This window comes from Perognathus longimembris, chromosome 20, assembly GCF_023159225.1.
Source record: "Perognathus longimembris pacificus isolate PPM17 chromosome 20, ASM2315922v1, whole genome shotgun sequence".
NCBI lineage: Eukaryota > Metazoa > Chordata > Mammalia > Rodentia > Heteromyidae > Perognathus > Perognathus longimembris.
The window spans coordinates 40,284,918-40,310,693 of NC_063180.1; the positions used below are offsets into that span (position 1 = coordinate 40,284,918).

At 37.2% G+C, this 25,776-nt stretch overlaps 1 protein-coding gene across 13 annotated transcripts in view; it reads right to left on the reverse strand.

Moving 5' to 3' along the window:
• Positions 1 to 25,776, reverse strand: part of Ube3a (ubiquitin protein ligase E3A) — a 139,756-nt gene that overhangs the window by 109,309 nt on the left and 4,671 nt on the right. For 4 of the 13 annotated variants that reach the window (XM_048329469.1, XM_048329470.1, XM_048329468.1 and 1 more), the window contains 2 exons: positions 14,343 to 14,462; positions 9,421 to 9,465 (listed from right to left, as the gene is read on the reverse strand). In XM_048329469.1, coding sequence (XP_048185426.1) covers positions 9,421 to 9,465; positions 14,343 to 14,362 — 65 coding nt within the window. In that variant the 5' untranslated portion in view covers positions 14,363 to 14,462. Of the gene's footprint in view, positions 1 to 5,474; positions 5,605 to 9,420; positions 9,466 to 14,342; positions 17,334 to 25,776 lie in introns of those variants that run through there. The other 9 variants (XM_048329476.1, XM_048329465.1, XM_048329477.1 and 6 more) reach the window with 5 other exon arrangements.

The window sequence follows — 25,776 nt, forward strand, 5'->3', positions numbered from 1 at the left end:
AAAAAAAAAAAAAAAAAGTGTGTAAGTCTCATCTCAACCAATGACTGTGCTCAGTAGTGCACACCTACCACACCAGCTATGGGGAGACACTAAAGATGGACACGGTGGTGTGTCCCCACCAAGGTAGCCTAAGTAGAATTGAATTCCAGGCAGTCCAGGAGTAAAAATAGGCCCTATCTCATAAAAGAACCAAGGCAAAGGGGGCTGAGGGTGTTCCTCACACGGTAATGCCTGGCTATAAAGTGCAAGGCTTTGAGTTCAAATCCCAATACCACCAAAATTGCAAGCAATGGCAGCAGCACTCAAAATACACATAAATTACTATTTCAAAGGCATTCAAAGTATTTAAGTGCATCTTTAAAATGTATTTGGGATACGACAGATGCAAATGTGTATGGAAGTGCCAACAAAATGCCTGGATGAATGCGGACATATTATCATTGAGGAACCTTCACTTATTTTCAGGTAAAACCAGTAATATTTATTAAGGCAATATATATAATGGTAAAACAAGCCTGGATCTGCTTACTCACTAAGGTGCTGCCTGGTTACCGTTTCTACGTGTACAGAAACTCAAGAAACGCTGGCAGATGCAAGGGCTTACAACTATATCCCCAAAGGACTTACAACTAGGATTTTAGAATGCTCTCATGGGGCAGGGTAGGTCAGCTTGGCTGTTGCTCTATTTTAACATGGTCAAGATACACAGTATGGGAGTTTAATATAACTTGGGCTTGTGACAGAGGTTAAATGACAAACCTCCTATCCTATCTCATGTCTACATCCTTAGTTTTTACTATAAACCCAAGTTTCATTTAATATCTTTCATTCCTCAGTCTGGAGTCATCTTCCTAACATTCTACCAAGATCTCCAAAAAGACATCTTCAACTGCTTTATTTAAAGGTTCTTCAACCTCTTAAGATTTCAATACAGGTTGGCTCTTTCTCAAAGGTACTTCTTATGTGGTGACATTTTTATGTGCTATGTTAAGTTTCCTAAAACTCCTAAGCCCACCATTGTTCTCCCAAACCCCACCTCCCCAGATAAAACAGAGAACAAGTTCTAATTTAGACACCCATAACCTACCTAAGATGGAATATTGAACAGCCATGAAGAAAAATGAAGCAGGGCACTAGCTACTCAGCTGAGATCTGAGGATCAAGGTTCAAAGGCATCCCGAGCAGGGGAAGTGAGGTTCTTACTTCCAAATAACCACCAGAAAACCAGAATTGGCCCTGTGGCTCAAAGTGGTAGAGGGCTAGCTTTGAGCAAAAAAGCTCAATTACCATGCCTAAGCCCTGAGTTCAGGACCACCATCAACAAAAAAAAAAAAAAAAAAAAGAAAGGAAAAAAAAATCATGATGCAATTGGAGAACATACTGAGAAAAACTAAACAAGAATTTCCATTCCTATGTGGAAGCTAGACCTAAAATACATACATATTCACAGATGTGGACACACAAATATATATATATGTTATATACATGCATATGTATATAGGTATGTATGTATGTATGTATACACATGTATGTCAATATATAATTATTTAGAACAGTACGAATCAAGCTAAGAAGATACTTAGAAAGAGAAATAAGGAGAAAACAGATGTCAGTATTTTAATACAATGCAAGTATATGCAAAAGTAGCATACACCACCTCAATGAAAGCTACTCACCCATAGGAGAGAGAGATGAAAAAACAGACTACCAGGGGATGGGTTCAAACGGGAAATGGGCAGGCTAAAGAGGATGAAAACACTGAATATAGTTGAAAAATTACAACTATGAAAACAGAATAATGAAAGGTGCCGAAAATGTTTTGGGAAGGAGAAAGGAAGAATGACAAAGGGGGTAAGACTGATCGGAATATACTGTAAATGGGTGGAAAGGTAGTAATAAATGTCCCATCCCATAACTAATGTAAGGTAATTTTTAAAAGCTTTAGCACAGTATTTATAGAGTTAACACAAGGATCTATTTGTATAGAAAAATTTAAACAGTTTAAAAAAATTCATTCTTACAAAATGTTCTGACATATCATGACACCAGATATTTTTCAATTTTCTTTATTTTTTTCTAAATGACAAATAAGAAACATAATTTACCACATGCAACATGATATAGCAAGTTAATGTTACATACACAGCACTTTCTTAATGAACACTTAAGTTTCTTAGTGATTTTCATGACAATAAATACACTGTTATTAACTACAAATCATCATGCAGTACAATAAATATGAATTTCTAATTTTCTCTTCCCTTTTCAAATACTCTGGAAGCCCCCGTTAACCAGTATTATATTCTCTACTTCTAAATTATCTTTTTTACAGTCCACATCCAGGCAAAATCAGCCAATAGTTTTCACTCATACCTGACTTTAATATGACCCCAGCTTCCACCTATGTCACAGAAGTCAGGATTTCAGTTGCACCGTGTAATACTACATATATATTGCTATGCAATTTTTTAACCTATTCATCTAGTGGTGGTTACTTAGTTTTAACTTTCTTTGGCTACTGTGACTAATGCTGCGATGTGTGTCAAAACACAAAAGACACCTTTTTCAACATGCTGATTTGATTTCCTTGGAGTATATATTTAACAGTAAGTATGCTGAACCTTGACAATTCTGTAATTTTTTGGAAGTTCCATATGATTTTTCCGTAACTGCTGCACTGAATGCAAGGTTTCTCTTTTCACCACATCCTTACCAACATGAATGTTTATTTGTACAAGTGTAAGGTGTACAGATAAATTCTTAGTAGGTTTAGTTAAGGTGACATGTCATTATTTTCATTAGCATTTCCTAAATGACTGTGATTTTTCTTTTCAGTCACCAGTGAGTCCTTTGCCCATTTCTTCAATGGGTAATTTTTGTACTACTGCATGGTTAGAGTTCCTTATATATGTTGTAACTCTTCTCAGATGTGCAGCTGCAAATGTTTTCACTCCACGGGTTGTCTCTTCACTCTTGATTGCATCTTTGGCCTGTTTTTCCTTTAGTAAAATAGAAACTATTTTGGGTTTACTTTCCTGTACTTTGGGGTTGTAGAAAAAGAAAACTTGCAACCAAAGTTAGATCTTTTCCTTTATCTTCTATTACTTTAAGTTCCAATTCCCATTTGTGTTTTTAAGCTATTTTGAGTTGGGCTCTGTATACAGTATGAACCAAGATAGTACAATTTCATTCTTCTCTGTGATATTCGTTCTTCACACCACCATCTTTTGATATGCTTTGTATGTGCTTAATTAGCACGTATGTCAAAAATCAACTGAAAGTATGTGCATTTATTTCTACTATCCTTATTGCATTCATTTTGTCTATGTGTGGAATTTTATGCCATGCTAGCCTATAGCTTTCATAGTATACTTTCAAGTCAGATATTACATCTTCAATACATTTGAGAGGGGGTGAATGATATGTCTTTCCTGCAGTACTGGTGAATGAACCCCTACCTAGTCAGTGACCTACCACATGGGTTCATGATGTTTGTGCTGGTACTCATTTAACATGTGATTGCATTAAAAAACTCATCACTTCTCCACGTATTTTTTTACATTTTTGGTGTCATAACTATTACTGCTGTTGCTACTATCTTGAAGAGTTTGTATTTTAACATTATAAAGATATGTGACTTATACACCACTAAGAATTATGAGTATTCTAAATCAGGCTGTGTATTTAACATACTATTGAATTTTATATTTCCATCTATTTTTATGCTACAAATTAGAGACCCTTCTTTTCAGCTTTAAAATTTCCCAGGCTGTAGGCATGGCACAAACAGTAGATCACCTGCCTATCAAACACAAGGCCTAGAGTTCAAATGGCAATACTGCCACACATGAAAGAATTCTTAGTAGTATTTCTTTTAAGAGGGGTCTAATAAGTTAAATATCTGATTCAATTTCTAGGGAAAGTATCTGTTTCTGAAGGGCGGCTTTAACAGGTTAGATTCTTGGCTGGTAAGCTGTTGTGTCCTTTCTTTCAAGTCATATATTAAGTAGGCTAAATTTATCATTCCATTCCCTTTTGATCTCTAAGTCTTCTACTTAATAAAACTCTCCTCTTATGCTGGGTGCCAGTGGCTCAGGCTTGTAAAACTAGCTGATCAGGAGTCTGAGATCTGAGGATAGCAGTTCCAATCCAGACCAAGCATGATAAAGATAGTCCATGAGACTCCTGTCTCCAATTAAACATCAAGTAAACAGTCCATGAAACTCCTGTCTCCAATTATAAACATCAAGTAAACCAGAAATGGATCCGTGGCTCAAGTGGTAGAGCACTAGCCTTGAGCAAAACAGCTCAGGGACATCACCCAAGCTCTAAGTTCAAGTTCCAGGACTGGCACAAAAAAGGAAACAGAATGGCTGGGGATATGGCCTAGTGGCAAGAGTGCTCGCCTCGTATATATGAAGCCATGGGTTCAATTCCCCAGCACCGCATATATAGAAAATGGCCAGAAGTGGCGCTGTGGCACAAGTGGCAGAGTACTATAGCCTTGAGCAAAAAGAAGCCAGGGACAGTGCTCAGGCCCTGAGTCCAAGCCCAGGACTGGCAAAAAAAAAAAAGGAAACTATAATCCCTCTGGATGTCACCTTTACAATAAAATAAAATACTATTTAAAAAAAAAAGGAAAAAGAAATCTCTTCCTAATTAATGGAACTCTATTATATGTGAAATAGTTTTCCCTTGGTGCTTTCATAATCTTCTCTTTGGTTCTGATCTTGTAAAGGTTGTATGTAACATATCTTCATGTAGTCTTATCTGAACTGAATCTTACTGGGACCTTTGACCTCACATAGACATACATCTACAATTTCCTTAAATAAGCTTTGATTTTTTACTTGATTTTTATAATGCAAATATTTCTTTTGATGTCTCATAAATCCTATAAGCTTTATTCCTTTACATTCTTACTCCTTTTCTATCCGCTGGCTATAAATACAAGTTACCTTCCTATGTGGATTCTTCTGCTACAGCAATTGTCAATGATGTAATTTCACAATTTCTTTTAAATCATTTCAATCTTTTAATATTCTATTTGTGTTGCTGTTTTCCTGATTTCTTTCAATTACATCTATGTGTTTTTAAAATTCATGTGTTTCCTTAAAACCATTACACTGCTGAGCATGCTGTGCATGCTTGTAAACCCAGCAAGTCCCAAGAGGTAGATGGGAAGATCATAAACTCAAGGCCAGAACTTTTGAGATCCCATCTTAAAAAAAATTAAAATAAAAGCAAAAAAAGGAATGAGGACATAGTGGTAGAATGCTTGCCTGACATGTGTAAAGCCCTGAGCTCAATCCCAAAGCCAAGACAGGAAAGGGGGGGGGGGGGGAAAGAGGCAGGAAAAAGAGAGGGGAAAGAAGAGGGGAAGAAAGGGGAGAAGAGAAGAAGAGAGGAGGGAGGGAAAGGGAATCTGAATGATCAAATGGACTTTTTTTTAGGATTAGATAATGGTGCTTTACTTTGTTCCTTTGGTGGTGGCATGTTTCCGACTGTTCTTGATCCTTGTGGTCATATTTGGTGTCTCAATATTTGAAGAATAAGGACTGACTGGTCTTTGTAGATGTGTTTTGTCTTTAAAAAACAGCCAACCTGCAAAGAAATTTTCAGCACATCATCTGATGTGACACATGGGCAGGCTTGCACTTGAGTCTCTGAACAGGGCAGTCCCATAGGTCAACATATAGGCAGGCCTCTACCCTGTGTCTACAAGACTGGAAATGAAGCCTGATCTACAGTAGTAGATTTATTGATTGGGCCCACAAGAATCCATATCCCCATAGATGCCAAAGAACCTACATCCACAGGGGCTGGCCTAATTGCACAGTTCCATGGGGTAGGCCTAAAGCCTACATATGCAGCAGCTACTCAGGTACTGGGGATGGATATAACCCATGAGTTCCCTGAGATAAGCCTGATGGCCGAGGCCACAGCAGTTGGCCAGCAACTCCAGGAAGGAAATCCTGGAGTTTCAGTACAAGGGTATAGGCATGGTAACAGAAGGCTCAGGTGGGTTTGTACTCTTGCTTACTGAAGCTTGAAGCCAGAGAACCTAGTTTAATGGCAACCTAGTTCTGTGGCAAGTGTGTAGCCGGGGTCCAGAGGAGCCAGTCTGGAGGCTGAGTGCAATTGCTGGCCTAGAGGGTTGGTCCCTGAGGGAAGGCTGCTGAGACTGACCCACACTTCGTTCCACAGGAATGATCCTGGAGCCTAGACATAAGGAGACTGAGCACACGCAGGATTCAGGTCTGGTCTGAATGCTGGGCTTCCTGGAGTGTGGAGCCCCAGAGTCTAGGCTGGATATGGATTTGGAGGTCCAGCCTGGCACTAGGCAAGCCTAGAGCCTGGTGTTATAGGATCTGGCCTGGCACTGGGGTGGCCTGGAGATTCAATTGGGTACTGGATGGAATCCACAGTCAGGAGCTAACCAAGCCCTAAGTTTTACTATGACCCTCCCTCCCCCACAGTGTCCATGCAATGTTTGATGATAAGGCGGAGGGACAGGTAAAGCAGGAAATGTAAAAGGATCTTCCAACCCTCTTCAATGCATTGTCTCTTATTTCTATACCATACCCCACCTCTCATCTGGCTTCCTTACCTTATGTAAAGGTGTTTTTGTCCATAGATAATTGTTTCCTGTTTCTAGAGTGTGATGAGTGCTTCAAATCCTACTCCAACCATTTGACAACTAGACTACAAGACACAACACTCTTTTGCAAATAATCCTACACCTTGGTTTGGCCCCACAATCTTTCCAAACATGGCCACTGTCAATAGTACATATATTTAACTACTATAATGTGGAAATTCTATTTGATTCTGTGTGTTCTGACCCACCTAATCTGCTAATACACAATCTGAAATGCTCCTGGAGAAGTCATTACATTTTAAATATGACAAGGCTTCTTCTAACCACAGCTGGATATTCAATGCATTAGATTTTCAAGTTACTAGTCTTCTATTTCTTCACCATAAACTCATTAATGTCCTATGTTTTCAACATCTAAAATCTTTAACACAAAACAAAATCCTTTCATAAAACATGAAAAAAACATTTCATAGAAAAGTTATAATCACTGAAACTACAATGAAATGCCACCTCACATCCCTTAGGACAACTACTACCAAAGTCAATAAAATTTATTTAACAAAGATGTAGGAAAATTGAAATCCTTATGCACTGTTGGTACAATGTAAAATATATAGAAACTGGAAAATAGGTCAAGTTCTCAAATTATTAAAAATATGATTACTCTATCATTGAGTAATTCCACTTGTGGGTGTATACCCAGAATTCAAAGCAGGATCTCCAAGAGTATACATATATTCATAGCAACATTATTCACAATAGCTAAATCATGAAAATAATCATTAGCAGATGAATGGACAAGTAAAACATTGCATATACATATATACATACAAATATTATTCAGCCTTACAGAGAAATTCTGACACACACTACAACGTGGATGAAACCTGGGGACGTTCCGTATACTGAGTGAAATACACTGACCACCAAAAGGTAAAAGCTGAGGCATACACTTATATGAGGTTCTCAAGTAGCCACAAATAAGATAACTAAGTACAATGGTAGTTGCCAGGAGCAGTGGGAAAGGGCAAATGACTTACTAAGCACAGTTTCAGTATTACAAAATTAAGAGTTCTGGTGATGGCTGGAGGTATGGCTCAAGTGGTAGAATGCCTGCCTAGCCAAGTGTGAGGGTCCCGAGTTCAATCCATGCATAAACCAAAAAAAAGGAGAAAAAAGAACATTTTTAGCCAGGTGCCAGTGGTTCTTGCCTGTAATCCTGGCTATTCAGAAGGCTGAGATCCAGAGGATTGTGGTTCGAAGTAAGTCTGGGCAAAAAGTCCTTAAGACGCGCCATCTCCAAAATAACCAGCAAAAAGCCAGGCTGGAAGCACGGCTCAAATGATAGCCAAGCAAGCAAGGTGAAAAGCGTGACACCTGAATTCAACCCCTAGGACTGGCAGAGTCCTGGTGATGACTGCACAACAGTATTAACATTCATAACACCACTGAAATATCCAACCTTTTCATGTTTATTTTATAATTTTTGAAAGTTACAGAGTCACATAATTTGAGGAATACATTTTAAACTTTCTTGGAGACTCACAATGTTCATTAGCATTTGAAGGAATGTGATCTATTTACAGAGAAAAAAATTAACTGTCAAACTTGCTAACTCACACCATTTAACATCACAAATCTGTCTTTACCTCCTTCTGATGAGGGTCTTTCCTCTACTTCAAGGTGAGCAATATTTTTCACTCTAAAACCTTATACCTTAAAAACCTTTATAAGGCTTTATTTGAACTGAACTATTACTGAAGCCCTGACTATAAATACCACACATTTGTCTTTAAATCTGTTTTTCTGCTATTATATTTTTTTTAATGTCTGAGGGGAAGAACCCAAAAGCACAATGCCTCTGTGCCTCTGATCTTAAAATAAAATAATACTCACTGAACTGAATTCCAGGACAATGGAAAAATGTCTATCACAGGGTTAACTAATCTTTACTAAGCCAATGGTTTAAGATTCCCAAATATCTAGGGGATAGAAGCCAAAATCTTCTCATAGCATACAAAGCCCTACCAAGTTACTTCTAACGATCAATTCATCTCCAATACTCTCTCAGCCTATAATCTCAAAGGCCTCAACTGCCTACTGCTTCCTATACTCAGCATGCTGTTTCATGACCCTGGGCATGCTTCTGCTTAACATAACCCCAAGCTTCCAGCTGCCACACTCCCAGTAACATCTCATGTCACATCTATCTTTCTGCCAGGTGGATTAAAGCTCCTATCATACAAGGGGTACTGTGGTACTCTGTCGTGTGTCCAGTGCATCCCAAATACCATCCAACTTCAATGACAGAAAGGATGTATTTCAGAATCTTTTACTGTGTATAAGTTTCTCTCTATATATACTGTAAGAATTAGGAAATTAAATTTTATACATCTTTGAATCCACAACATAGGCTCTCATGCCTTATACTTAAAGAGTAAACTAAGGACGTATTTAAATAATCCTGCTTTAATGAGCCAAATCACTTGATAACAAACACTAAGAATTCTGTACGCAACTGGTGGTCTAATATTCTCACAAATGTAAAGGGAACAGAGATGTAAGCACATTCAGGGATATGCACTATAACTGCACAGATAAATAATTATCTATTTATTAGATAATTACAATTACCAATGACTAGATAACTGTCAATAGCAGATTATAATTATAAAAGTATTTGGTAGGGAAAGAGTAAATGTTTCTATCTGCTGATATATTTTTAAGTCTTCCTGGAAATTGTTTTAAAATAATGTGATACCATTTAAAGCAGTCTAAGGTAACAAACTACGCCCCAGCCTCAACCAAGTTATACTTACATTCGGCTAGATTCGGTGTCGTCAGACTGGGGTTCTCCTGGTGATCTGAAAAATGCAATGAAGGAAAGTTAGCAAAGCACCAATGGTTCAAAAAGGAGTACACATGCAACTTGGGGAGGCAAGCTCTAAAAGAAGCCCTAAATAAGAATTATAAAAACTAAGACTTCGATATAAGAAAAAAGTAATAGTCAGATCAGATTGCCATAGAAAACATCTAGTTTAAGGGCTAATAAAATTCAAAGGAAAGAAAAATATCAACACTGTATCTGACAAATAAGCATAAGCCATAATTATTCGAAAAGCCAAATATTTATAATAAAGAGACAATTGTAAATTTTTTTTATAGCCCAAGTATTGGTTATCCCATTAACAGAGTGGTTTTCATATTCTTAGATACATGATTTTCAGATTGGGAAGGGAGTCAGCAAACTGCAGGCTGGACAAACACAAACACACTAAATAAAATACTAGACTCACCAGCTACTTTTTTGCTCTTTTTCAAGAGTAGCCACAATCATTTACGTACTGTCTATGACTGCTTTCACATCAAAGGAACTAAGATGATTGGAATACATTGTACACAGGCATAGAAATATCACATCCCCTTTTATATAGCTTATATACAATAACTTAAAAAATAAGTTTGAGAAAATAAATGTTTAACCTAATTTAAGCATCATACACATTGTATGTGTATACACATACATACACACATGGCCTAAAACACTTGCTAGGTGACAGTTGAAGAAAAAGTCTATCAAATTCCATCAAAAAAGAACAAAGTGGCCAGGAATATGGCTTAGTGGTAGAGTACTTGGTTAGCATGCATGAAGCCCTGGGTTTGATTCCTCCGTACCACATAAACAGAAAAGGCCAGATGTAGCACTGTGGCTCAAGTGGTAGAGTGCTAGCCTTGAGCAAAAGAAGCTCAGAGACAGTGTCTAAGCCCTAAGTTCAAGCCACCCAGGACTGCCAAAAAAAGAAAAAAGTCTACCAAAAAAGAAAATCTAATAGCCTTGGTGCCTTTTGAGATAGATAATTAAGTCAGATGTACTATTTGAACCATGATTATCTTATTTCAAAAACATACACACACTAGCAAGAACATCTGTCAGAAGTGCATCATATGAACCAGGAGCCCAAGACTCAAGTCTGCAACCCTCGCCACTTGGGAGGGCCGACAACAGCAAGATTGAAGCTCATGGCCAGCCTCATGCACAGAAAAGTAAATGAGACCCTTTAACAACCCATAGCTCAGCACAGTGGCATGAGCCTATCATCCTAAGCTACATGAGAGGGTGAGACTGAGAGAACAACATTCCCAGGCTAGTACTGGCAGAGAAGTCCAGGAGACTCTCCCCATGAAAGAAAGCTAGACAGTGGCCCAGTGATGATGGGAAACCTAAAGTTAGTGGACTGCTACTCTGGGAGCTCATGGCGGGAAGCCAAACCCTACACGAGTGAAAAACAGGACTGGCAGTATGGCTCAGTGGTATTGTGCCAGTCTACAAAGTACAAGCCCTAAGTTCAAACTCTAGTACTGCTAAAAACAAAAGTGTATCATTTGCAGTATTAGTATTTTGATGTAGATAATTGTTCATTTTTTTAAAGTTTTCAACTGCTTTTCTTATTTCAAAATATATTAACATGTGCAGACTTAAAATCCTAAGGCATTAAGAGTTTTTTCACTTTCATTTTGGGGAACAATATTTCCTATCTCTAGTGTATTTTGAAGCAAGAAAACAACAAAAAATCTCAGAACCAAGCAGAGTGGCCCACAATGATAACTCCAGCTGAGTGAGGCTTAGGCAAGAGGACCTTAAGTTCAAGGCCAATCACACCTACAGCATGAGACCCCATCTTAAAAAAAGCAAACAAAAATCTCTTTTACTCTATAAATAGTATCATGCTTAGGAGTTGATGATATAAAGTGAATTAATGTAAGAACCTGTTTCTAATGATTCCCAATTCCCTAAATAGTTTCTTCAAACATTTAATTGGATTACAGGAATGTAATCCTAGCTATTCAGGAGGCTGAGATCTGATCATGGTTTGAAGCAGGCAGGCAAGAAAATGTGAGACTGTGATCTCCAATTAACCACTGAAAGGCTGGAAATGGGAGCTGTGGCTCAAGAAGCCATGAGCTTTTTAAAAGCTCAGGGACAGGATCTAGGGCCTGAGTTCAAGCTCCAGTACCAGAGCACGTGCGCCCCCCCCCCCACACGCACAGGCCACATGGGCATGCACACACACACACACACACACACACACACACATTCAAACAGGCATACACAGAATTGATTTGTGAATTTGAATACTGACTGTAGAGTTACAACTGTATTTTTTTTTTTTAAGAGAAGAATCTTCAAGGGCTTGGAGCTTGGCTCAAGTGGTAGAGCACTTGCCTAGTGGGCTAGAGTCTCCAAGTTCAATCCTGAGTACAAGATATAAAAAACAATCTTTAGGCTGGGGATATAGCCTAGTGGCAAGAGTGCCTGCCTCGGATACACGAGGCCCTGGGTTCGATTCCCCAGCACCACATATACAGAAAACGGCCAGAAGCGGCGCTGTGGCTCAAGTGGCAGAGCGGGAAGAAGCCAGGGACAGTGCTCAGGCCCTGAGTCCAAGGCCCAGGACTGGCCAAAAAAAAAAAAAAAAAACTTTAAAAAGTCACCTTTGTCCTAAATTCCTTAAAAGGAACTCTCATTTCTGTATCAGGATTTCAAAATTACACTCATCACAATCCATTCAAGTCAATAACGCAGAAACTTTAAAGTGCATTTATATTTTCAATTTATACAAAATAATATAGGAAGTAGAAACTGAAGCAGGTTGAAGTTAGGAGTTCATGGCAATGACACAAATACAAATTCTTCCACTGTCTCCCCAAGGGATAAGCAAATCACCTGACACGTGGGCTCTCTACCAGTCTTCCAGGTAAACACCCCAAGATTGCTTCCAAACCTGAATTCCTAAAATAGAAGACCAAAAACACTATGGTAACCCCATGGACCAGCTGACTCATGGTCTAGCATTGAATGTCATAATATAAGGAGAAACAGCTGGCTTGCAAAACAAATATTGGCGCCAAGAAATGAGAAGCATATCAGAAACTTTTATACAGGTAAGTATAAAAACTTTCCAAATTAACAGGGAAGAAGGGGAAGAAACTGATAACAGGAAAAACATTACAGTAAAAAGATAAAACAAATAATCCAATCTCAAAAGAATAATAACTGCTGCAAAGTTCTAAGATCCTGAAACTGGACCAAAATTAAGTGTACCATCAAAAGGCTACTACAAGTATTTCCCCAAAATTCATGTTCCCTAAAGAAGAAAATATGTGAATATTAGTACCAAAATGTCACCAAATGATTATAAGCATACTAGACTACTCATTAATATTTATATATATTAGACAAACCAATCAAGTCTAGAAAGTCAAGACAGCACACAGGATTCAAAGATAATTAGCCCTAAAATAAATCTGCCATGGGTCTGAAACATCGGTTGCTTTCTATTCACATTGCCAGCTCTTTTAAAATCAGAGAGAAGTCAATATATACAATAACTGAAATGTTTATTATAAAATAGTAATAGCACGTCTGAATAAATTTCTAGCACCCCTTTATAGTAACTTCTCTAATATTCTAAATTAGTTACTCTAAAATTATTTTATGGCTGTGTATGGTGGCTCATACTTATAATCCCAGCAATTTAGGATGCAGAAATCAGAGCTGTGGCCTAGGCAAAAGCTAGCAAAGCCCCACCTGAACATACAAACCAGCCATGTTAGCACCTGCCTATGATTCCAGCTACTTGGGAGATGTATGTAAAAATCTGTGGGCTGGGGCAAGACTGACCCACGCTAAAACCTGAGTTTATGTAAAAAATAACTAAAGTAAAAGGGGGTGGGAGTATGGCTCAAGTAGTCAGTGCAGTGTCTGCCTAGCAAGTTCAAACCCCAGTATCATTAAAAGAAAAAAAAATCTAAAATCAAGACTCAAACTCTCAAAACCATGACATATATGTATGTTTGTGTGTATGTGTGCAAGTATATGTGTGTATAAACATACCTCACCTTCTAATAGTTCCCAATCTACATTTTGGCTCCTAAGTAATGTATTTATTTATAAGAATCCTGTACATGTTCCTAATTTTAGAAAAATTCCAAAGATATAACAAAGGAAATAAATTTTAAAGATGTTCTTAAAAACCTACTGCATATCCTGAAGTTTGCCTGAAGGAGATGCACCAGAAAGACAATTTTAAATAGAAACATTTAAAAAGTAATATTAAAAAATAAACCTCGGAAGTATCAATTGTAGGTATTCATTGAAGCAGAGAAAATATGGTCATAAAACACCACTAATATGAATACTGCACTATGAGCTAGTGAGTTTAAATGCTGACTCATTTCCAGTAACACTGAATGTAGCTACTCCATTCTAGAAAGCTACTCTTTTTAACGCCACTGTAATTCTCTAAAGAGAAAAACATACTAGTTTTATTCAAGATGCAAAAACCACATAAATTACAATGTGCTCTAAGCTGGGCACTGGTGGCTTATTACAATATACAAAGCCGGGTGATGGTAGCATATATACTTATTTCCAGCTACTCAAGAAGCTAAAATCTAGAGGATTAAAACAAACCCAGGCAGAAAAAAGTAGGAGGTGGAAAAGTAGCTCAAATGGTAGATAAGAGCATTAGCAATGAACAAGAGTCAAGAAAGAGCATGAGGCACTTAGTTCAAACCCCACAACTGGTACAGAAGGAAAAAAATAAAAGGTCAATTCTTAGGTCTTCTATTCTTATCAATGTTCCTGCTAACTATACATTTTCTTTATTTGTATGTATCGCATGTATTTCACTTTACAATGACAGCCTTTTAAAGGCTGTAAAATAACTTTCAAAATTACCTTTTACAAGCTGTGTCCATTCGGTGACATCAGGGTGATCACAGCTTTGAGTCACTGATTAAAAACAGGTTGTCACACCAGTCTAGCTGCTAACTTGATCTGAGCGTAGGCTTAGTAACTCTAATAAATTAAACAAATCTTTAGTTAGAAACTTAATATATAAACCCAATTCATTGTTCAAATAATAATCTTTGAAGCTGTAAATCAGGTATTTATACAAAATTTATCACAAGGATAATTATCATAAGAAAGTTTCTAAAGACTTTATTAGTATGTAATTTTCTTTAAAATGATATCCTCTCTTGAGAAATGATACAGGATAAGCATCCCTAACCCTAAAATACGCCCCAAAACTCAAAATGTCTTAAACACCAAGTCAACAAGTTGTACATTTGGGAGCATTTCAGTCCCAGGATTTTCGGATTAGGAATACTCAATCAGCAAAATCTATACAAATATTCCAAAAAGCTGAAAAGCACTGAAATCTGAAACATATATAGTCTCAGGTACTTTGGGTGTTAAAATCCTGTAAAAATCCCTTGTAGTTTTTATGTAGTATAAGAGTTTACAAGGTACTCTAGTCAATTGTAGTTTTAAGTCTCTCCATAACTGCCTCTATTTAGTCAAGGCATATATGGTTAAGAATTTACTAATAGTAAGAATGAGATGCAGAGTGATTAACTGACTTGCCCAAGATTTTAGAAGTCAGTTTTGAAATTGAAATCAAGATCTGCTGACTTTCTACTGAAGGGCTGGAGTTTTGGTTTTGGTTTAGTTTTACTACACAGCGTTTTTATGACTTAAATAAATGAATATGTAACAAATTAACAAGGATGTACAACAATTATGGCAATAGTTAAAATGAGACTAATGATTAATCACAGGATTCTTAAACTGAAGGAGCAATGGCTGCAAACACACACACACACACACTTACTGTGTATTATTACTTAGGTAGTCATCTAACATTGGCAAAAGTATCTTAAGTGCTTTACAAATGTTTTACTCTTTCTCAGTGACAAACCCATTACATTCTATTTATGAAAAAACAACACAAAAAAATCCAAGTACATCTTCCTCTCTTGACCAAGTAGGTATCTTTCCTACTCTATACATGGTCTTAACCGAACTTTCCAGAGTGAAATTCAGCAAGCCACTTTAATCATACTATAATTCTAACAAAAAATATCACAGATTAAAAAAAAAAAATCCCAGAATGTAGAGATCACTCATACCATTCGTTTTTCCCCTTAAAATTTCTCTACTCAACTATGTATCAAAGCCAAATCTGAGAAGCAAAATAAGCAAGGATGAGACGATTAGGAAGGAGAAAGACACCTCATAATTGAAATCTTCACACTGATAACATAGACCCAGCACCAAATATAAACTAGCAAGGCATCTGAGACTTCCAGAAGAAGGGCTGAAACATCAGTGTTTAAGCTGCTCATTGCTGTGCAGCTATGAAGACGGAGCTTCAAATCCAGATAAAGGTTACAGTTGACTTAACTTTAATGGACTGTAGGAAATTGGATTTATATCCCTGTAAGAAACAACTTTTTCCCAGACTTTCCTATCTTAGCCATGTCTCCTAAGAAAGATGCAAGCATCACTGAGGTAATAAAGAAGCAATAGCATTCCTAAAATAAACAGTGTAGTCAAGGCAGTTCCTTCTTGGTTTCTCATGAATTAATATATGTGTGGATTTAGAGATCCAAAAGGTCTCAACAACTTCCAACTTTCAAACAGAAATGAGAAAGATAAAATACCTTGTAGCTGACAACTGACCTCAAATAATTACAAACTACATGCAATTTTAAAAGTACTAAAGTCAAATACTATCTTCCAGTCCCTCCTTTTATGAGGTTCAGTGCTCGACAGAATACATACAGGTTCCAAAGTCAGTCTAGGATTCATGTCCCTGCATGGTCATTTACTAGCTGAGAAATCTTTGGCAAATTACTTCAAGCACTCTGAATCTCAGTTTCTTCACAGACAGAATTAACATTAATATAAGTTGTCATCAGGATGAGTGAGCTAACATCTAAATTGCTCAGAACAATGCCTGGATATAATTTGCTTACAAATGGAAGTGATTATTAATATATACAGTCTAACAGCCAAACCTATGCCCTCAATCTCTTCATGTGTATCATTTTATATCTCATATTGTACTAATCTCATAAATTCTTCCAGTGGCCCACTTATGTCCCGCGTGTAGTCTCCCTGGCAGCATATTCAATACCTACAGAAATTACAAGTGTTCAAATTTACTGAACACGTCACTACTCTAACATTACACTAAGATAATTCATGCAATATGGATTTCAAACAATAAAACCAACATACCATTATTTCGCCAAACTTCTGAGGAGGTGGTGAATTCTAAAATCGGGCTCTTACAGATTTTTAACCTAGAATATAAAACACCTCACTCAATTCTCTTTTACATGGAAAACTGGATAAACTTCTATTTTTTAAAAACTAAACTTCATTATAAAATAAAAACAACTCTGCCTTCTGAAATATTTAAGATCCAAAAATACATCAAGAGACAAATTTAACCCACTGCTGTTGCTGTGGCAAAATGGTTGGGTAGGCCCTGCAGCCTGAATGCTCTCAGCTGCCAAAGCCAAGTTTCCCACTTTTATCCAAAAGATAATGCTTCCTGTTCATTAATTACTCACTACAAATAGGCTAAAATATGTATATGAAAAATGACTATACACCTAATCCCTTTCAGATATCTACAGTAATTCTGCTTTTAATTGAATTCTATATGCTGAGCATCTGTAATCTACAAACATGGATATAAATCCACTACTACCTCCTAGAGGAACAACCATGGGCAGATCCTTTGGCGTCTGAGCCTGTAGTCTAAGACTGTTGTTTTTGGAGACAGACTGTATTTAATGTGGAAACCAAGTACTTGTGGCTTATACCTGTAATCCTAGCTACTCATGAGGCTGAGATCTGAAGATCATCATTCAAAAGTCAGCCAAGCAGTCCATATCTTCAATTAACCAACAAAATGCTGGATTGAAGATGTGGGGTAGAGTGCCAGCTGTGAGCAAAGAGCCAAGTGAGACTGCAAGGCTCTGAGTTCAATCCCTAGTGCCAGTAAACACAAATACACAAAAGAAAAAAAGATAAGAACTGCAGAATGCCTTACTGACATATAAAAGGGCTTCAATATATTGTTTTAATTGTTATGTCTTCAATTAATTGATCATAATGTCTAAAAAGATTAAAGCAAGCCCTCAAGTAATCTTTGTAAATGCTTAACTCATTTGTAAACAATGAGAACATTTCTTAGTGGAAAAGGAATTCAACTCTTTTACTATTCTACTATTTCATAATTAAAACCTAAATCTCACAAGAAACCCACCCAGTGCCCTACAGGCTGATGTAAGAAAATACATTGCAGTATTTTTAATAAAGTTAAACCAAACTTTAAGATTTCAGAGGACTTTCAAAACTAACTCTATAATAGAACCACTTGAATCTATAAAAAAGATACCTACTTAGAATGGGCCTGCAATGATTCTAATTCAGTGCATGAGATGCAGGTGCATCAATCTGAATTTTTAGCTTTTATTTCAGATGATGTACAGGCCCCATTATCACTGCACCTCTGTATTTGACAACTGACCTTTATGTATCTTTAAGCCCTTATCTGTAGCTTTACAATACTGCAATTACCAACTGCCAAAGGCATACAACCCTGTGAGTATCTCAGATCTCAGGGTCATGATTTGATGGAGGCCCAAGCAGTCCATGGGACTCATCTCCAATTAAACACCAAAAATCCAGAAATAAAGCTGGGGCTCATGTGGCAGACTGCCTTGAGCTTTTGTTCAAACACAGCACCCAGGTTATGAGGTTAGGCCCAGGGCCAGTCACCGGACACACACCCAGACACACACACAACTCTACTCTGCATGTCCCTAACCACCAATTTATATACTAAAAAGAGAAAAAAATGCCATTCTTTCTTGTATCCCCTTATTTTTATTTACTTAACCATTACTTGTCAGTCTTCAAATCTTAGCAGTCTTTCATTCAAAATATATCAAAATATATCAAGTGTCTATTAGGTGCATGAAAATGCAGTGGATAAAGATATCATCTCTAGTCTTCATGTGGGGGAGATAGCCACAAGTAAAGCACAATGAATTGCATATTTACAATCCATAGTGAACTGAAATTACAGGCAGAGGTATTACAAAGTCCTGATTTCACGTGTGGAAAAGAGCAAATTTAGCAGACAGTAACTAAATCCTATGAGGAATTGGTTGCCAAAATCAGAAAAGTTGTTATTCTAGAGTCTTCCTATCTCAGTATAACAAATTATTTACCAAGCTTTACCAATTCTACCACAGGAATTCCTCCACATTCCAACTATCATCTGGTGGCTTTTAGTTACTTCCAAAATAAAGCTAAATCTCTCAGTTATGTTAGATAAGACTATACACAATCTGGAGAAAACATGCTTGTCTAGCCCTTCCTTCTAGTCTACACAAAACTTTTATGGAATATGTAGATCATTTGCTCGTGTGCTTCCAGTGCTTTAACCAATGTTACAGAATAACATCTTACAAAAAAATAGCAATTAGATGTCTCATTTTAGATCATTTGGTAAACACCAAGGTTATTTGAAATATAAACTAGGCATCAGTGACTCATGCTTATAACCGTAATCAGGAGGCTGAGACCTGGAGGATTACACTTTAAAACCAGTCAAGGTTGTAAAGCCTATGAGAATCCATCTCCAGAAGTAACTACCAAAAAGCCTGAATCAAGGATAGCTCAAGTGGTAGGAGTGAGCAAGCAGGAGGCTAAGAATTTATTTTTCTTCAATCCTCAAATTCACTTGAATCTAAAAGCTGTGCACATTACCGTGCAATATCTTCTGATATATTCTAGAACCTATAAACCTTACCTTTCAATTTTTATTATAAAGGTAAAATTATTTTATTTTCCCATGCTTACCTGCATCGCTAAAATACAGTGCCTCCTTACTTTATCTGGTTTGTATTTGTCCTGGTAGAATTACTTGTTGCTTCAATTATCCTCCTAAAAAATATAGCTATCGGGCTGGGAATATGGCCTAGTGGCAAGAGTGCTTGCCTCCTACACATGAGGCTCTTGGTTAGATTCCCGAGCACCACATATATGGAAAACGGCCAGAGGGGGCGCTGTGGCTCAGGTGGCAGAGTGCTAGCCTTGAGCGGAAAGAAGCCAGGGACAGTGCTCAGACCCTGAGTCCAAGGCCCAGGACTGGCCAAAAAAAAAAAAAAAAAAAAAAAATAGCTATCACTTCCATATTCAAGCATTTCTTTCTAGTCATTAAAATACAATAAATTTCAAGTTTCTTCACATACTGTTTGAGGTCCTAGCCACCAGATCCCTACCTATCATTCAAGCATTACAGCCCTCTCACAGAGACACCATCACCAGATGCCAAATCTAATCTAATCACTGGATTTACTACCTATCACATAATACCTATGTGTAATTCCAATCTCAAAGGCTTTGTTTCTCAAGACATTTCATTTACAAATACTTCCCTGTGCTCTCCAACTTCGATTCCCAATTTATGTACCTAGTCCCACACTGCCAGGTATGGGGGCTCATCTGGTTAATTTCAGCTACACAGGACAGACTGGGAAAATCAGGGTTCAAAGCCATCACAGGGAAAAGGATAGATTCTATCTCAACCAATAAACTAGTGTTGTGCCAATGTGGTCCCAGCTATTCAGGAAGCTATGGGGAGGGAGAATCAAGGCCCAGGCTATCTCTGGGGAAAAAAAGCAAGCCTCTATCTAAAAGCTATCAACCCCTGTCTAACTAATACAAACTAAAATAAATAAGTAAAGTAGAAAACTATCCTGAGGCATGGTTCATAACTTGAGTTCAAATCCCAGTACCACACTGAAAGAAAGGGGAAAAAAAAAGGAATGAGGGTTCATGGCCTGACAAACTATTATGAGCTAGTTCCAAAAGTAACTTGTTGCTAAATAAACATTATCATTTCTTCCAAAATTAACATAAATTTAATTCAATGCCAATTTAAAGTTATTTCAAATACTAATTATAATAACCAAATAGTTGTTTCTCATACAAGACCCTTCCAGATTTTAAAATATAGTACATTAATTTATAAATACAATTAAAATCAGTACAACTCCTTAGAAAAACCATTGCAAATATTCATTAAAACTAAATATAAGTATACTTACTGTATGATCTGAAATTTCTACTGCTAAGTACAACAAATACACAAGAACATGCTTACATGAAAACATTTATTGCCATGTTTAGAGTAGCAATATTCTGTGTGTTAGTCCTAGGGCTTGAACTCATGGCCTAAGTGAGTTTAGTTTTTTTTTTTTTTTGCTTCTTTTGTTCAATGCTAACACTCTACCAGATGAGCCACAGCTCCATTTTCAGCTTTTTTCTTTTTCTTTAGTAGTTTATTAATAAACATAGGACTTTCCTGTCTGTGCCAGCTTGGAACTGTGATCCTTAGCTCTCACCTCTTGACTAACTACGACGACAGGTGTAAGCCACTGGCACCAGGCAGAGTGGCAATATTTTTAGCCCCAAACCAAAACTGACTAAAATGTCCTCCAACGGAAAACCAGAATACTCCTAAAACAGAATACTACATACATAACAACTGCCATTAAAAAAAATCAACCCCTACACCCAATAACGAATCTCACAAGCATGCTAAATGCAAAAAAGCACACACAGCTAACTACAGGTATTCATCAACTTACTATGGTGGATGAAAGCCACCAAAGGGTGAAAATGCATAACTTACTAAACACTGTGGCTTAGCAACACAGAGTATTAGTCATCCCACTTGCCCAAGCTCAGACCTACTGTAAAAGTGAAGTATAGATTAAACTTCAGTGATTTTTTTGTGTGTGTGTGCTGGTCTTAGGGCTTCAATTTAGGGCCTGGGCACTGGCCCTTAGCATTTTTGTTCATGGCTAGCACTACCACTTGAACCACAGCTCCAGTTCTGGCTTTTTGGTGGTTAATCGGAGGTAAGAAAGAATCTCACAGACTTTCTGCCCACGACGGAGTCAAACCATGATCCATCCTCATGTCTGTCTCTTGAGTAGCTAGAATCACAGGCATGAGCCACTGGCACTCGGCAAAATTCTTACTAATTACAAGAGTATTCAACTCTATGAATCCTGAGCATCCCCCATTGTGGGTACCCTTAAAATTATATAGCAGTTTTTCCTCAATGGAGGCCTCCTTAAAGCTACATATCACAGATACTAAGGGCCTTCAGCATTTACATTCTACTCCCCAGCAACTTTACCTTCCCAAGAGAAAAATGTGCACATAGGTACAAGTAAAAATGATCACTGCAGCATTACTTTTAACAGCAAGGTAGGAAACAATTCAAACTATTCAATAGTGTGATATACACAATTTAGATAGGCAGTTGTAATGCATTACCACACAGTAAAACCATCTAAAAAAACTAATACTGGTTCAAAATGCAAACTGATTAGACATATGCAAAACCTATCTGTAAAAATCTGAACACAATATATCACTTACAAACACATACAAGTATAAAACAAGAGTATTCCATGTATTCAGTAACTTCAAAACCGTTGTAACCCTAGATAATAAGAAAGGGTTTAAGACTTAGTGGAACCATCTATTCTCCAGCTCAAATCCATTTATGTATTAGCTCACCCTTCCCTATCCTTTATGTGATCTTTCATTTCGCCCTAGAGATGTGGAGAGTATTATATGTGGGAGTGAAGACACAACACCACACTAAATTAAATACCCACAAGATCATCTTAATTATTAAAATAATCTGAAACACACCGCATAATTATACATAATTTGACTGAGTTAAATAATACCGTAAGACTCCATTTCAACAAATGGCTCAGCACACTTGTTATCCTTAGGGACAGACACAGGGAAGCACAAGTACAAAGATCACAACCCGGGCTGGCAGAGGGAAGTGAGGCCAACTTCAAAAACAGCCAATGCAAAAGGGGGCTAGACACATGGTTCAAGTGCTAAGAGTGCTCATCTAGCAAGCTCCAAGCCCTAAATCCAATCCAAGCACTACCAAAATAAACAAATAAATAAAAATTAAAAATTCCAATCTGCAGAACAGCAGAATGTTTTTACTACCTAAATTACCAGACATTATCAATTTAATTTCCTATTTTCCATCTTTGTTAAAGTCTGCTTAATATGTTAAAGGACCAATGAAGTGGGTAAGATACTGAATAACAATGAACTAGCTTCAGAAATTAGAAAAAGTTCACTTCTAGTGGTTTAGATTATCATAGTGTATGTATTTTTCATTACCAACTCAGAATTATGAGCTCATCTCAGAAAGCTAGGAATGAAAAATGTTATCCAATTAATCTTTGAGTGGAATAGTATTTATCAATTAGCACATGGCACAAACAGTAGATGTGTTCAAAGGACAATTTTTAATGAAACTTGCTGCTGTACAACTAATGTATGCTAATAAAATCACTTTAAAAAGACAAAAAACAAGAGTATTTAACAACAATGAAGAATGGGCCTCATTTATTCACACTGTAAGGCTAGTAAAACTGATTCATATGTGTGTACACACACACAAAGACTTAAATCTTGAGGAAAAAAGCATACAAACTAAATGAATACATTATATACGTATGAAAATGTTATAATGAAACTCATTATTTTGTGTAATATACAGTAATTAAAAATTATAAAGAAAAAAGGTACCAATAAACTGGAAATACTCCATATTTCTCCCTATACCAATTAGTTTTATATAGAAAACATTAGCAGACATTGAATACTTTCCCCTTCCAAAGAACATCATACTTTATATTGAATACAGGCATTTTTTTGGAAATATGAAGAGAAATATTCTTGTGGTGCTAAAGGTATCAAGTGAGAAAAAAATAAAGAAGAAGTGGCACTGTGGCTCATGTGGTAGAGTGCTAGCCTTGAGCAAAAATAAGCCAGGGACATTGCTCAGGCCCAGAGTTCAAGCCCCACAACTGGCAAAAAAACAAACAAAGAAATAAAGAATGTCAGTTCCAGACTGAAAGCAACAAAATGCAAGGAAATATAAAACGTGAGGTTTGTCCATAGTAAATAGTACATTACTGGTGGTTTATTATATTATTCTCTATACTGGCCATCTATTTAACTGGGGGAGAGCGACTGGATTTATTCTACTTCATAAAGAATATTTAAACAAATGAAACAGGTGTGGTGGCACGTGCCTGAAGCAGGGTGACAAGCTGGAAGCCAGTTTAGAATCCTTACCAAGCCTGAGGTGAGCCAGAGCTACACAGCAAATTAAAGTAAATGAATGATGGTGATAGCCAAAGGTCATAAGGGAAATTCTAAGACTCCTTTCTCAAATGAGAGGAAGGCTGCTGACCATCAGAAGCTTCAAATGGATAAGTCATCTATTTAATACAAGGAAACAAAAGTTATTACATGAAAATAACTTGACTGGAAGTACAGCATTCAGTAGCATCTTCGTTCACTCCATAGCTATATAATTTGCATGCATGCAACAATACTGTCCTAAATGTGAAAAAGGACATCTACAATATTCATATACAAAAGAATACATTAAGACTAGGAAAGAGCAGAGCATAATCCCAGCTACTCCAGAAGCAAAGATCAGAAGGATTAAGGTTCAAGGCCAGGATAAGAAAAAAGTCTCTCATCACAACCAGTTAAGTTGGGCATGGTGGCACCTGCCTGTCCTCCTGCTTATACAATAGGTATGCATGTGAGGATTGCAGTCTAGCAGCCCAAGATACAGATCCTAACTGAAAAATACCTAAAGCAATAAGGGCTTACGGGTGAGGCACAAGTGGTAGAGTACTTGCCTAGCAAGAGTGCGCGGCCTTGAGTACAAAAGCCCAGCACCACTGAGGGAGAAAAAAGGGGAGGTGAGTGGAAGGATAACTAGAAAAGAGCTGCAAGGCTGCAAAACACAAGTTTAAAACGGGGAAAAATGGGGGGGAAAAAACTACAGGCTGATGACTCACACCTATTATAACAGCTACTTCCAAGGCTGAGATCAACAGTATCATAGTTCAAAACCAGCCAGGGCAGAAAAATCCACCATCTCCAAAACTAACCAGCAAAAAGCTGGGCTGGATGTGGCTTAAATTGGTAGAATACCAATTGAGCAAGCCAGTTCAAGCAAGCCAGGTGGGTGTGAGGCCCTGAATTCAAACCCCGGTACGGTACGGGGGGAGGGAGTTGGGGACAAGCTAGTGATGTAGCTCAGGGGTAAAGCAGCTCCCCAGCATGTACAAGGCCCAGGGTTCCATCCCTAGGTTGGAGAGCACAGAAACTCTTATTCATGTTCAATTTCTGTAACAATGGGATCAATTAATTGATCATGAAGGGCATACAACACCAACTTAAAGAACACACTGAGTAGCTAAGACTAACAGCAGCAGACTCTACATAAGTGAGTCAGCAGTTTCATATAGGGAGAATTTTACTGGCATAAGTGTACAGGGCCTGTCACTACCTCAACGCTTTTAGAGGTAGTGATGATGACTTTATAAGTCTTACATAGATTCCTTTCCCTCATCCAGAAGCAATACCTTACTTAGCATTCCTGCTCAGATATTCTGGAACTGAAGCTCAAGACTAATGTTATCTGGATGAGTCTATGTCGTATAAAACTTCTCCTGCTTTTACTTTGGGTCAATAATACTAATATATCACTTATTAATATATCACACTAATATTACTACTAATTACTATTTTACTACTACATATTTATATATTTTACTTCATTACTAATTACTAATAATTACACTAACATATCACTAAATATATATATATCACTTACTAAAACCTACTGTACATCTCAAACGTAGTTACCAAATTCAAAATAAACTCACAAATTATAAATCACTCAAAGTAATAGTCGGCTAAGAATGTTATCAGAAAAAGTAAAAAAAAGCCAAGGATGCAATCACCAATAGGTCACTAGCAATATTAAATCACTTTTAAGAAATATCACATCTGAAAAGTATAATCCTCTGAAACAGCAAAGCAAGTATCACCTCATTTGACAGAAAAAGAAACAAAGGCTTGGAAAGCTAAATGACAGGCTCATGAATGACTAGGTAAAAGCCAGAGAAGACAGGTAAATGCAAAATCTTCTGACACTGAAGTCAATGGCACTCCCCTCCATTTCAATCATCCTTGGCAGGCTTTGTTCACTTGTTGAAATTCTGAAGCACTTAAAAATATTTAATTCTGGGGAGATAATGTCTTAAGTGTTAGAACCAAGTAACAATTGGCTTATAGCACAACTTCATGTGCAAATAGCAATTTAAAAATGTTCATTTTATTTCCCTTACAGATAGGCCTAATGCAATCTCTCCAAATA